The sequence below is a fragment of the Pseudorasbora parva genome, chromosome 22 (assembly GCF_024679245.1).
Source record: "Pseudorasbora parva isolate DD20220531a chromosome 22, ASM2467924v1, whole genome shotgun sequence".
NCBI classification, from domain to species: Eukaryota; Metazoa; Chordata; class Actinopteri; order Cypriniformes; family Gobionidae; genus Pseudorasbora; species Pseudorasbora parva.
Genome location: NC_090193.1, coordinates 23,184,664 through 23,200,611, shown reverse-complemented (window position 1 = coordinate 23,200,611; position 15,948 = coordinate 23,184,664). Strand labels below are relative to the sequence as shown.

General features: G+C 35.2%; 1 protein-coding gene across 1 annotated transcript in view; it reads left to right on the top strand.

Annotated features, from left to right (window-relative positions):
• Positions 1–2,708: 2,708 nt before the first annotated feature.
• Positions 2,709–15,948, top strand: part of mapkapk2a (MAPK activated protein kinase 2a) — a 54,108-nt gene continuing 40,868 nt past the window's right edge. The window contains exon 1 of the mRNA XM_067430859.1: positions 2,709–3,364. Coding sequence (XP_067286960.1) covers positions 3,155–3,364 — 210 coding nt within the window. The 5' untranslated portion in view covers positions 2,709–3,154. The remainder of the gene's footprint in view (positions 3,365–15,948) is intronic.

The following is a 15,948-nucleotide window of genomic DNA, read 5'->3' as shown; positions in this document are numbered from 1 at the left end:
TGTAAGTCAGAATAAGAGTTTGATAAAAGGGATTTAACATCTCTTTTCATTCTTTGAAAACTGCTCTTTTAAGGTCTCCACCTCTATCAGAAAAAGAGGCTGCAAGTGTGAAATTTTGCTGATTGACAGACTGATAACAGCCATACCACCCTTTAAAAGTGTTAAGGCGTGAGGGTGTGAAAATTAAAGCTGTATGCTCAGTGAACCATCCAAAGTTTGATTAAATATTTGCCAAAATAACACACACGCCTTCCTCAGAAACAGAAAGTGTGTTTTACAACATGTCTGTTTGCCAACCACCAAAGGTTGCTTATGCGGATCATGCATATTTTAATAATCTCTTTATTGCAGTTTGACTTAATCATAGTAATTCACATGTTAACAAGAGACACATGACTTAAAATAACACTTTTTTATATATAAATAAAACATGCCACAAAAGTATTCACATAAAAACTGAATATTTGTAATAATTTACATGACTTGAGTTGTTTTGCTTGCTAAATAAGCATACCACTGCCAGAAATGACATAAGGAGGATTTCAGTCATTTCTCAATAATACCAGCTGATCATAAAGCTATTTGTTAATGATTCAGATCCTTTTGCAAAATACAATCTATAAATCTGTTTTGTGCCTATTTCATAATACAAAAAAAAAGACTGTTGAAATAATTTCAAATCTGTATTCAAAGGGTAAACTAATCGAAAGCGCCCTCTTGCGTCTTTTCTGATCATCTGGTTTCAATAGAATAATCTTTCTTGCAAAGTAATGTAAAGATTATTACTATTATTAGAAGTGTGTTATCATTTTTGTTTTTACTTAAATTAATTATGTTTATGTAGCCTATGCCTAATTATTTTTTTCTTTAAAAAAAACAACAAGTGTAACTTTGAAACGCTAGCAGGTTCCGCCCTCTTGCGGTTATTCTTCTTTACCTCACATTTTCCTGCCATTTTTACACAACAGCGACACCTATTGATATTTAACTAAATTAAAAATAAAACCAACTCAACAAAAATACAAGCTCACAAAGCCTACAATTAAAGAATCCGGCTTTAATCTTAAACCAACCTAAACTTTTTAATCTTTGCTGGTTAAGTTTCCCATCCTGGCAGGCAGGATTAGCCTACTCTTCAGCTAGTTTGTCAGCCTGGCCAACCGAAATAAGTGCAGAAAACGCCTCTAAAACCTACGGTGTTCGGGAGGGGACAAGTTTGGTTCACACGGTTTTGTCGTGGCAACGACATAATATTAACCCTTGGTAACGTGATACAATTTTTTGCTGTGTTTGATTTGTTTAAAAAAAAACAAAAAACCTGCGTGACCGTAGCAACTGGATCATAAGAAACGGATATTAGGCCTATATTAATGAATTTATATTTTATTTTGAAGTAAGAATGACAAGAATTTGCGAAATTAAGAAATGATTAACAATATTAACCTATATTATCTATTAGCCTATACTGTATTGGGCACGATGTTGCCTCGACAGCATTCAAATGAAGTTTGTTATAATCAATAAATGTTAAAAGATTATGTAAGGACATAAATTAATAAAGGCCTACAAGAAAACATTTATATCTATCTCATCCCAGAGCCTTTCAAATTAATTTATTGATTATTTATTTTTTATTTAATATTATGATATTGTGGCTATTGGCTATTGTTATTATTATTATTATTATTATTATTATTATTATTATTATTATTATTATTATTATTATTATTATTATTATTATTATTATTATTATTATTATTACAAGGCCCTGGCCTATTAATTACTATCTGAAAGCATTGTATGCTTATTTGATTATAGTCATATATAGCCTAATAAAAGCTTAATTGGGATGACTGCCAGGAGCAGTATTTACAAAACTTTGCTAGCTTATATGATAGCTACTGTAAGTAGGCCTATAACAGAATGTAAAACAGATAGTTCACCCAAAAATAAAAATTGTTTAGGCTACTCTCCCTCAAGTTGTTTCAAACCTTTATGAATTTCTTTGTTCTGCTGAACACAAAAGAAGATCATTTTGGAATCTCAATAACCAAACGGTTGACCCTTTTGTAGCTTAAATCTTCTTTTAACATATAGACTATTAATAGGCTAATGACAAATTATTCATGCTGTCTATTTATAAGCTACATTTGTAAATAAAAACAGCCGCTCATTTATTGTCACATAGCCTAGGCTAGGCCTACAGAAATACACTCATAAAGTCACAACTTTACTGACATGATCGGGCATTTACAGGAGCCTATTTACAAAACATATAGGCTAAAATAATATACAGAAGATTAGCTAGAGATACATGAAGCTGAACATAACAATTAATACAAATATAACCAATAGCCTAATAATAATAATAATAATAATAATAATAATAATAATAATAATAATAATAATAATAATAATAATAATAATAATAACAACAACATACAACTATTAAATACAAATAGAACCCATCAGTGAATGGCAAGGGCTGTGGGATGGGATATATATATATATATATATATATATATATATATATATATATATATATATATATATATATATATATATATATATATATATATATATATATATATATATATATATATATATATATATATATATATATATATATATATATATATATATACTTGCATTTTCAGAAGGTGGTGGCTCCTTTAAGAGCTTAGGCATTCCAAACTCCGCCATGACGTCAGAGCAGTAAGACGCTGGCCGAAAGTCGCGAAAGGCCAGTGCGCTTCTCGCAGAGGACTAGTGTTAGAACGCATGTTATTCCCGACTTTTTAACTCAACGTTTGTGTTTTTAATTCGGTCGGCGGCTTTTTCAAATAGCCTGTGACATTTCGAAGCCGTTTAACCTTGAAGTGAGTTTATGTAAGTCGCCTTTTTAGCTCCCTGAGCCCTGAATTGGTGGGTTGACCCTCGACATGGATATTAGCTAGCTTAGCTAGTCACCAAGAAACCGAAATAACGGCGCTGTAGAGGGTTTGTGTCACAATTTTATCGCTTTTAAACATAGTTTATGTTCCTGGAGTCGAGCTCTCTGGGGCAAGTCTTCGCCTTGGGTGTTGCCAAAGAAGGACTGAAGTTCGGGAGAAGTAGCTTAGTTGTTTAAGTAAAGGAAGAAAAGAGGTGGGAGATGTTGACTAACGCCAACAGTCCGCCGAAGTTTCCAAACCAGCAACAACAGAATCCAGCCCAATTTATGCTGGGTAAAGCCTCACTTCAGATCAAGAAAAATGCCATAATCGACGACTACAAGGTCACAAGTCAGGTTCTAGGATTGGGCATCAATGGCAGGGTTCTGGAGATCTTTCACAAGAGGACTGGGGAAAAGTATGCTTTAAAGGTAAGACAGACATTTATAAATCTGCTGTTCAACCTTATGAACATGTTTAAGACGAGGCTATTTTTGTGGCTAAATTTAACAAGTAAAACACTCCTCAGTATTATTCTTTAGCTACCGGTATTTAAAAGAACAACTATCCACTCATAATCATACAACCATTGCTTTATTTTGTGTTTGTCTTTGAGTTATGTTTGATCGATTTAAAAGTAATCAGGTCAGCTTTCTACAGGTGTTCTTTCAGGGTACACAGTGATTTGGGAGTGAGTTAATCATTCATTTTAGGAGCACAAGGTAAATTGGGAAGCCATCTGTTTTATTAAGAACCAGGTGGCAGGTTCCTGTTCCAGCTGGCCTTTGATATTAACGACTGTATTGGGCAGAATGGCTTGGAGGAGAGGGCAGAGAATGACGAGATGTTCCACCTCCATCAGGAGGAGTATTTATTTCATTTAGACTGACGCAAATCCACTCCTAGTTGCGTAAAACAGGAAGGCAAATCTTGTTTTGGTCAGGTGTTTGGAATGGGTGTGTCAGTTCACTCAGTAGTATGTTGATGGAGTTGGCAGGTGTTTTTTATTTTCTTCAAAAAAAGAAAATAAATTGTTTGTAGTGCTGGGTTGTATTTGGTTTTACTCTGATTCAGTTGTTTAGTCTCCTACGTTTTAAACAAACGCCTTAGTAACTAACTGCTTGCATACTAAAACTCATCAGGTATCATTAGGGTACATATGTTTGGGCATGTGGTTAAAATTGTCATCAGGTCGAGCCATGGCCTTGTGATCAGTGCACTGAAATATGATGCAGTAGTGCTTTGAGCAACCTGAGTTTTAGGCCCTTTCCACTTTTTTTCTCCTATTGCTGCTACCTCCAATTTTCTTCTATACTGTACTAAAAAAATAGGCAAAATTCCATAAATTTAGTATACAATAAATAAAAAAAAGTTTTTTATTTGTCAGACATTTTTTATTAAGGGTATTTCCCCCTTCATAACAAAGTATTCTTCGTTATTATATCAGTATCTAATTGTATAGCTTTCTTCTGTCAGTTGTATTATCTCTATTATCTGACCTGTGGTTGATACAGATCACACGGCTTCATTCTGGAGAAAAAAAGGGTAATTACGTAACTTACAATTACTTTCTGCCCACCACAACCTCACTTCATGATAAAATTTACTTTTATTAACATCAAATTATATTTATAATAGTAGTCTTATGTGAAGGCTTGTCAGTAGAGTTGTAATATTATTATGACCTCTTCTACTATCAAAGTGATTGCATTTTATATTTTATTTGCACTTAGACGTAAGGCTGCTTGATTATGGCAAAAACCATAATCACGATTATATTTTTGCAATATTGAAATCATGATTATTTAACATGATTATTGGTGGGTGATATGATCGAAGTCTTATTTCACAATATTAGGTATTTTAAATATCAGTGAACTTTCACAATTGTCGATACTTTAGCCAAAACGGATGGGATAACGAATGTAAGAAAAATTTCCTCAGTATAATTACATAAGGCAAGTAAACAGTCAGCAATAAAATAAGAACAAAGAAACTAACTATGCATATAATAGACTAATAAATACAACACAACTAAAATACAAATTAACTAAATGTTATTTGAGGAAGATGGAATATGCAGTAACAGTGGTTTTCAGATAAGTAATAAGTAAATACAAAAACTAAATAATCTGTAAAACTACACGGCTTAAGCACTATTCGCACAGAATTAGTATTATCTAGGGACCTCTGTGATTTAGAAATGACTCTCCTACATCTGAGTTTTGATAGCTGTATGAAATCATAAACAGGCATCGATATCGTTTCGGTTATTTTACAGTAGCCTAATAAATAAACATAATTTTGTTCAGTTAGCGAACAGACGCCATGAACTGAGCTCAGACCAGCGGCAGGAATCAGATTTCATTTATCACGAGTGAGAAGCTGACAATATATAGCGGAGGATTCCGTTTCAAAACTAAAAGCCCCTATTTAAACAAGCTTGTCATTGTACTATACTGTTCTGTTTTTCTTTAAGAACAGTATTGATGTTAATATTAAACACACCATTCAATGAGATTACTCCCAAATTGATAATCATTCTGAAGTGAAAGTATAATCCGTGCGGCTGCGCGGGAATTCATAACGGTGCGCATTATGAATACAGACTTTATTCTTCGTGCAAGATAAAGATAGAAATGCTCACAGGAAGAAAAAAAGCTTGCAAAAATTATATACGATCCGCCTTATCCTGGCCAAATCACAGAGATGTTGATTCGCACGGGACTACTATTATCACAGGACCTCGGTGTTTGGCGAAATATGGTAGGTAATTTGCGGGGGAATTTTTACCTTACAAATTACAGACATGGCCGATTCGCACAGGATTAAGATCACACACATTCTCTGCAATTATTACAAATCACCAGCGGTCCCTAGATAATTCTAGTCCCGTGCTAATGGGGCTATATTCAGTGATTTGGATCCAATATACTGTAATGCACATGTTTACGTTTGCTTAAGACTTAACCCACTGTGTTCACCCGAATACTCTTCAAAAAGGCATTTTGACATTTTTATGTGTAATAATTCAGAAGCATATCCGAAGCCCTTTTGCTTATCCGCCATCAGCTCCGACTTTTAATAACACTGTCTAATATCAAACACATCCTGCAGTTTAGCAACATTAGGCTGCATCTGGTTGATTTGGATGACTTCAAGGGATGAGCGAAAGAAAATGAAATGACAGGAAGGTGCACTAGACTGAATGCGGCAGTGGCACTATAATTTACCTCGAATTATCTTGTTTTCATAATAATTGTTGGAAGACAAAATTTAAATAGAAAATCAATTACGATTAATCACACAGCCCTACTTGGACCCATCAGTTAAAAGGCAGTTGGCAAGACTTGGGGCAAAAATATGTCTCAAAGGTCAAAACAATCCACTTCTGTGGTTATCATCTTCCCACTCGCTGTCTGTGCTGCTATAGCAGTAGAGTAGAATTGCGGAGGTGTTCATTCACCTCTGTAACATTCATTTGATTTCGCCTTTTTAGAGACATTGATTATTACAGTGAATCTTTTTTGAATCTCAGTGAATCTCCAAAATGTTGCTGTGATCACAATCACAGAGAAAGATGGAAACAAGACGTCTTCTTAATCAAGGGCACTTCTGTAAGATCCTGCATTTACTTTTTTGCTTCAGCTTGGTGGGATGGGATGAAGGAAAGCCCTGTTGATCTTCCAGGGACACTGATGATGTCAGCACCCTGGCTGGCTTTCTGTCATCGTGCTGGATGATCTCTGTGCTCTCCGGTGACTGATCTGGCTCAGCCCCACATTCATCACCACACACGGCCTGACTATTTTTAGCTGCAAAAGACCATTGCATACTTGTAGGAGGCAGGAAAACCTGTGGGGGACTGTGAAGCATGAGATAGATAACGACTGATGGCACTTTGGAGAGTCCATTTATGATCTGAGTTATGAACACCGATATTCACCCTTCACTGTGATTTTATTTTTTTATTTTTTGCGTCAGGGTGCTTTTGATTTGAATGTTTGGGGAAAACTTAGTTATAGCTGACCTTGGGCGATATGAGACGTTTTATTTTACGATAACAATCACTATATAGTAACTAGGGCTGTCACTTTACATTCAAAAATCGGTTGCACAATCGATCGGACCAACCAACACAAGTTTCGAAAACAGGGAATTGATTTTTACCAGATATGTACACTTTTATTTTTAAATGAATTAAACAAATAAAAAAGTTATTAACAGGTATTATTTATATGTTGAATTATGTTTGTAAAACTTACATGAGTTTGTAGTTTCATGTCGATTTTTGGGAATGAAAATCGTTTTTTTTTAAATCCGCCAACGCTCCCAAACAACACAAACAACAAAGATAGCGTCTAACAACAACATCCAGTGTCATTGGTTCAGTTTTTCACAGAACTATTAACAAATACCCCGCTGCAAAGTGTGTTTGAAGTCTGAACGGAACTGCGCTCATTTGAGCTGCGCGGACAATGAATGCAGCGCGAGCTCATACACGGGCCGATCTCAGATGAACCACAGATATCAGATCAAACAGAGCTGAGAGACAACATGAGCGAAGGTCAGAGGTTTCAGTCACAAATCACCAACATTCACTATGATTTACTGTAGTAAAACCACATGGGTTTAATGTTGTTGTCATTATTTATCTCAGGATTCGTACAACCTTTTGAGATTGAAATTCAAGCACTTCACAATGGTTTCGTACACTTACTTATTTGTACACGTACTGCACTTATTTCCAGCACTTCAAAGCTCTAAATATCCAAAATATACTATTTTTAATGTGATGGTTTGTAAAACTAAAAGTTTAAAGGGTTCTTGTGAAAGAAATAGTATTTTAGCTTTTTTTTTTGTGTGTGTTTAATCCATTTTGTGCCAATAAAGCATTTTTTATTTAAAAAAGATATGCAGTGCCCACCACTATAACTAGCAGAAGAGCACTTATTGATTTATTAGCCATTTCCACTCCTTAATATATGGAGAAAAGTATGAAGTCACCAAGTCTCATGAAAAACTAAATTACACAGAAAGCTAGTAAAGAGCTCATTTTATAATAACTGAAGCTTTTGGTCAGTTCAGTGTGAGAGTATTGAAGAACAATGGTAATCTATATTTAATAATATCATTAGTATTATTAAATAGCATACCATTTAAATTTTCCCTATACTTTTTTGCACATTACTGTTGTTAATAAAACTTAATTTGATCTGCATATCAATTAATAAACCTTTGATATGTATAACTGTATATTGCAAAAGGGGGAAAGAAATCGATTAAAATCGTAAATCGAATTTTTTGGCAAAAAATCAGGGATTTTTTTTTTTTGGCCATATCGCCCAGCCCTACTTAAAAACAATACATTTTCTGACACAAATTTTTGAAATGTAGGATTAAATCTTTTTATTTTTCAAAGAAATACTTGGTTTTCACCGAACACGTAGTCATATCGTATTGTATTGATATCGAGATATGAAATTTTGTCCACACTAACTGCACTATGGTACTGTGGCAGAAATGTGGGATATTCATATAGAATTGTATTATATTATTAATGTAGACATGTATTTAAATGTATTAAAGGAGTAATGGCATATTATTACAGTATTTTTTAATTTAGCTGTAGAATTTGTGCATTTATACTAAATGTTTTTAGGCTACTGTTTTTCATACAAATACCATATAAACCATAGACACATTTTACCGTGGTATGAAGAGATGGTTTTAACTGTGGTTATCATGATCTAATTGTATGATACTATGGAAGATCTGATATATGAATTCAAAATATAAAAATGTTACCATATAGAAATGAGGTTGTTACAATTTTTACAGATGTACAAGTTTTTGTTAATGAACATACATTTACATCTACTGATGTAATACATTTACATCGACTGATATGAATTTTTTTAACGGGATCCTTTTTGTGATCACTTTAAACTTACACTATAAAATGATACTTAAAAAAAGGAATAAATTCACAATGATTTAATGATCGAAACACACAAAAAATGTATGGCAAAGCCCTTAAACTGACCATTAAACAACATAATCGCAGGCCGGCTAGACCAAGCAAGATTTTAGCACCTCCGTCTCATTTTGAATCAGGAAAAACACATACACATGCTTTTGAACTCAGGCTTATGACCCATTTTACGTGCAAATGAATGCATTTCCTTATTGCATGAACGTAAAAGTTCCACAGGTAACATCTTTTTGTGTAATTTGATGCATGAGGAAGAAAAGAACCATCTTGATTTCAAGCCAAAGATTAATTAGCTTTGAGGACTCATGTCTTTTAAACTTTACTGTGAAGTTTAATTCATGAATGCGCAGGTATAAACTTAAAGGTCCACTGAAATCAAAATTTAAGTTTTTTAGCTTTTAGTATGACTGTGTTAGCCTTAAAGTTATGAATAAGCTGGTATGTTCCAAAACTATGACAACATTTGCATTTCGGAGATATAAGCATTCAACATTTACAGTCTCCCACTTCCTTTAAAACGAATCTCAGATTTTGGTGACATCATCGCAGACTTCACTTTCTCGTCAAATCTTCTGTCCAATCAAATGCTCTCTAGAATCTAAAGCCCGCCCCCTTACACTGCTGAAGCTGAAATCGGTCAGTTGTTTACACACATTTACTAATTTCTACATGGTGAAAGGCACATAGCTCACTATATATGTGATAGGAAATGATTTAGTGTAAATATGCTTTCATTTGAGGCGAATAAAGTCTGTTTTCACGTTAGTTTCACGCACCGCCTCAGCACACACCCCAACGGCTCTGGTGTAAATTTAGACAACAGACACGAGAGCGCAGAGCGGATCATATGCACGAGTCCGTGCTGACAACAAACACATTGACCCATTTGAATTCTGCACAGAATGCTGCATTTCAAAAGCGATATGGAGGAGATTATGATGATAAACAGTTAAGCCTAGTTCACACTGCCCGATTTTTGCCCCGATTTTGAGTCGCCGACAGGTTTTGTGAAATCGCCGACAAATGCCCCAGATCACAGGCAAATCGGTGCTCGTGCACGCAAGTGACAATCACGCAGTGTGAATAATCAAAGATGCGATCAGAGAGAATCGCCGACGAGTCGCCGATGAGATATTTGGCATGCTAAATATCTGGAGCTGTCGGCGACTCAAACTCCTGCTGTGTGAACTGCGTTCTGACTGAAAATTACACCGACAGCCAATGAGAGAGTGAGATACAGGGCAGCAGGAGGTTCAGGGAGGAGTTATAGAGCATAATTTCAGTATTTTAATAGATATATTTACAATTCTATCAAACAGAAACAAAGGGCAAACATTTGCACATCCAGCCACAGCAGCAGCACATTACAAAATTATTTATTTACCTCAAACTGTTTTTGCAGAACAAAATCCTGGCTCCCTCTGTCTCTCCAACAATTTCTTCCGCCATAATCTTTTTCTCCACAAATCAGCGCACATACAATTTGAAGCAAACTTTGTGCAGTTTATCATTTTTAATAACAATTCCAAGCCACGCGCGAGAACTCCGGTCTGACAAACGTGTGATCTCGCGTTGTTTACTTGTCACATCGCACGTGTGTTTGGGAAACGTAGTTTGCGCACGGGAGAGAGAGAGAGTTGTCGGTGATTCTTCTTCTTGTTCAGTCATGCAGTGTGAACTCCTCTGTCGTCAAACCATCGTGCAGTGTGAACACAGCAGTGACTGAATGATACCCCAGATAGTCATGTAGTGTGAACCCCTCTGTCGTCAAACCATCGTGCAATGTGAACACAGCAGTGACTGAATGATACCCCAGATAGTCATGTAGTGTGAACCCCTCTGTCGTCAAACCATCGCGCAATGTGAACACAGCAGTGACTGAATGATACCCCAGATAGTCATGCAGTGTGAATAGAGCAGTGACCCGACGAGTTTGAAAATCGTGCAGTCTGAACTAGGCTTTAGAGGAAACTGGCTTTACCAAACAGAGAAGGGTCCGCTCTTGCGCTCCAGTCAAACTGTATATTAACAAAACGCTATTGGCTGTTTCAAAAAAGGGGAGGAGCTGCTGACAGCTAAAGCTGTTTCAGCTGTTTCAGGGGAAATTACGTCAACACATTGAATAATGCAGCGCGTTCCAAAGCTGCGATCAGAGCTGTTCAGTGGGCCTTTAAGAAATATCTATGAAGTCTGCGATCAAAGCCAGTTGCAATTCTGTTCTATGTGCAGATTTCTATTTAAGGGTCTGTCGGGGGACATGTTTGCAAGAAACCACAAAAGCCTTCAAACTGTGACATGCTTGTATTTTAGCCAGACTAAAATACCTTGATGCCGATACTAAATCGATACCACAGTAACGAAAACAAAAAACCTACAAACAAAAACAAAAAAAGAATAACATGACAACAGAACTTATTATTAATTGCTTAATTTTTTTTACTAAAAATTAACTTGGCCAGCATGTTCCTGCCCTGGTTTTTGACCATTCCCTCGCTATAATAACGGCCAGTGTGAACGTCCTTACAGAGATCACATTATCAATCATGCTAGCCTTTCAATTCTGGTTGGGATGACCAAAATCTTATTTCATGATACGAGTAATTAAATATATTTTTTAAAATACTTCTTTTTTTATTGTGTCTTTGTTTTTAAAAATAAGCAAAAAATTAAAATTACAAACAATATGACAAAAACAGTGCTTTATTTTTCAGCTACATTAGGTCTATTTAACAGTAGCAAGTCAAGAAATTTTTTAAATAATAAAATATAAAACTGCTTAGTCTTCACTCTATAATTTAACTATACACTGATTCTTAAATGACGCTTTTCACAGAGCGCTTACACAGATGCACACAGAGCGTTTGAATGCAGGTGTCTATCAGCTGGTCTGCTGGTTAACCCCTGCTTGTGATTTCAAAGGCTCCTGCTCCCGCTTTCAAAACACTTTCAAACACTTCTGTGTGTATATTTACTTTTAATAAATATAATAAAACTAAAGACGGAGATATGAAGGATCCAATACTACTCTATAGGTACTCAAGATGGACATGAGATTGACTGAAACTGAGTGCCCCCCCCCCCACCTTAATAAATAAATAAATAAACTAAACGAAAGTAATGCAGGCAGCCCCTAATGGACGGCTGCCACGTACACATAATAAAACAGAAACAAAACACAACATAAAAAGTCCAGGTCTGGTCCTCTCTTGTCCTTCACTGGTATCGCTTGTCCTTATATGCCTCTGAGCTCCCTAATGAGAGGAGTCAACCGGTGTGCCTCGCAGGTGAAGCTGATTCTCAATCACGCACCCATCTCGCTTGCTCATCAACCTCGCCACACAGTTAAATAAAATCATTATGAATTGCAGTTTGCTTGTGGTCTTGATGAGGTACAAATTATTTCAGGGATAGTATACAGTGCAACTATGTTTTTAAACAGAATTGTAAGAAATGTCACAAAATTTATGACAAGGCCCTACAACTGACAGCCAGGCCAAGCAAGATTTTAGCTACTCCGTCTCATTTTGAACCAGGAAAAACTTTTGCTTTTGACATGGTTATGACCCATTTTACCAATAATGCATTTCCTGATTACATGATTGTGAAAGTTCAGTTTTATCCGCAGGTATCTTTCTGTGTAATTTGATGCATGAGGAAGAAAAGAACTCTCTTGATTTCAAGCCAAAATGAATTAGCTTTGAGGACTCATGCCTTTTAAACTTTACTGTGATGTTTAATTCATGAATGCGCAGGTATAAACTTATGAAATATCTATAAAGTCTGCGATCAAAGCCAGTTGCAATTCTGTTCTATATGCAGATTTCTATTTAAAGGTCTGTAGTGGGACACAGAATTGTTAGTAATATCAAATCAGCCAAAATTAGTTAAAAAGGGCCTACATTATATGTCGATGTATCTGTGTCTAACATAATTTTGTATATTCAGCTTTAGAATCATGAATATTTTTTGTATTCTGGTGTCAGCATTAACTGTGCACTGGGGACCAGTGCCATCATTTATCAACATTACATAGAAAAGGGTCAGTTTTGTCCTACAAAATAAATTTACAATGTGCCTAAGGACAAGAAAATTTGTGTTTATTAACTGTGCACACACAGTTCTTGCGGCAAGGCTTGTTGACAGTCATTTGCATTCAGAAACACCTCCAATGTACCATTTATGATAACTCTTCCCTTTCAAAATCACATGTTTGTGTTTTTTCCTCACTGCAATAATAACAACAACGTTCAACAACAACAAATTTGCATCACAAATGAATTTCATGTTAACAGAATGAAAACCTTTTCTTTTTACATCATTAAATTCATTGGTTGATGGTGCTTTTATTGCAATGCGGGTGCAGTCTATGGCTCCAATTATGTTCTAATTATGAATCTGGTGATAGCATGAAAGCCCATTTCATTCCGGCTTGTTGAGGATTTCGGTAAAGGAACTGGATGTAGTTTGGGGCCAAAGAAAATAATCGCATCCAACATTTGTCACAGCTGTCTTTTATAGGGTTTGACAATGCTTGGCCATTGTGTTTAAAACTACAAAAATGATAAATGGAGTGTTTTATAATTAAAGAAACAGAGGACATATGTGGATTGTTTAATGCATACCGTTACACTCTTAAATGCATTTTCTACGTATAAGGAAAAGGAAAAAAATGTAACCGGGGGCATCCCTACATTTTTTTTATATGTCTGCCTGTTTGTTTCCAATTTCCTTCTGTTCTAATGTTATGATTCAAGTTTATGTTTAGCATGGTCTTGTGATAAGGCCATTTATGTGTTTAACCTAACTTGGTACTATCTTTTTGTGTAGGCCATGCCCTCTGAGATATTTGCATCAGCATGCCCTGAATCTTACTTCTAAAATTGAACAAGAAGGATCAGTTTATTGTAAATGGTTCAAATATAAATCCTAGTGACCTTAAGTTTTCATTTGTTGCAATTTTGTAACAATGATGTTTGATTTAAGGAAAACATTCCAGGATTTTTCTACACATAATGGACTTTGATGCAACCAATGGGTTAAAGGTCCAAATCAATGCAGTTTCAACGGGCTTCAGAGGGCTCTACACGATCCCAGCCGAGGAATAGGGTCTTATCTAATGAAGCGATCGGTCATAAAAAACAAAAAATAAATGTGTGTGTGTGAAGTTACCCATTTCTGACTACTGTCAATAACAGGCTGTTTTTGTGCATAAGCCTTTAAATTCAAATGAGTGCTGTCCTCTCTCCACACAATGTAGCGGTGCTAGGGATGCTCATATTGATTGTTTAACAGTTAACCGATAAGAATTTTTACAGATTAACACTATCAGTTAAACGGTTTAAAGGTTTTTTTTATATATATAAATTTTTTTATACTCCGCATCGGTATCGGCTCTGATCTGTCATTATTTGCCGGATCTGGTATCGAACAGACAGGGCCAATCCAAATTCGATACTGTGCGTATAATATTCTGTGTTATTCTTAACCCCCAGTGCCCCACAAAAGGCACAAAAACATTATAAACATCATCAACGATTTGTGCACTATATTATAAGTGTTCTGAAGCCATTCCATAGTTTAATGCGAGTACAGATGAATATTTAAGTCACTAAACTCAAGTTCACGTCAATGCATGCTTCCCTCTGCTGCAGCTGTCAGTCACTCTCCATTCAGGTTTAAACTGTATGTCGTGCTCGATTATGACAGCCATCATGATCAATGATCTCTTCAAGATTCTCTCTCCAAGATTATTTATTGTTTCTGTTATTTACATTTACATTTACATTTAATGATTTAGCAGACGCCTTTATCCAAAGCGACTTACAAAAAAGGGGAGAGTAATAGAAGCAACGAAACAGACAAGGCCAACAACCTGTAAGAGCTGTAAGAAATCTCTATTAATTAGCACAATACACAACAATTTTTTTTTTTTTGAGACATCTACAACAAAAACTCACGTACGCAAAATGCCGTACACTGGATTTTGATAGCCATGATAACAACCCATTAGGACTATGGCTGTTATTATGCTTGATTTGTAGATAACGCTCTATGTGGTTTAAAAAAAAAAAGATTATCTGCTGGCGTTTATTGCAGTAAAATCGTGTTACTTTCTACCGGGTGTCTGTTAGATTACAACACTGTAAAAAAAAATTGTTGGTTTTTGTTGATTTAACTTAAAATTAAGGCAACCAGGTTACTTACTGTTTTGAGTTTATAGAAATTACAAATTTGAGTTGATACAATGAAGGAAATTTGTTGAATAAATAGAAGCTCAAAATATTATTGTATCTGAACCACATAAAAAAATTGATAAATCATGAAAATAGCACTATTTGGCATGTTTCACTGCGCTATCAGAAATAAAGCACACACAATTACCCAATATGCTTACAAAATCTTTGAATAATATTTTAATAAAGTTGTCGAATCTCAAAAAATGTTCATTGTATTAACTCAATTTTAATTTCAGTGAACTCAAAATTTTAAGGCAACCAGGTAACTTTTTTTCTAAATAATTTTTTACAGTGTAGTTATTGTATTGTTCTTCACACACAGTAACTGAAATGTTAAACTGTTAAAATAAATGGCATACAGTCCCTGACAAAAGTCTTGTCGCTTATCTATTTTCTAGAAATACCTGATATTAACCTGACTTTTAATTAATTAATTGGTGTTAGAAATAGCTCATATGAAAAGCTAAAACCCTCCCAAATGATGTTTAATGCACTGAAATAAATAATTTTCATAGAAAAAATATTTATCATTTAATCAAGACAGAAAGGTCAATTTTTGGCAAGACAAAAGTTTTGTCGCCTATACAGAAATTGAACAAATTTACTGCAAATACAAAAATATATCAGCAAATTAAGTTGTGGTGCTGTTAGATCCAAATGTAATATCTTGTATGACTTCCATGAGCTTGAAGGACTGCATCCATGCGGTTTGGCAAGGATTCATACAATTTATTGATGAAGTCATCAGGAATAGCTAAGAAAGCAGTCTTGCATGCGTCCCAGA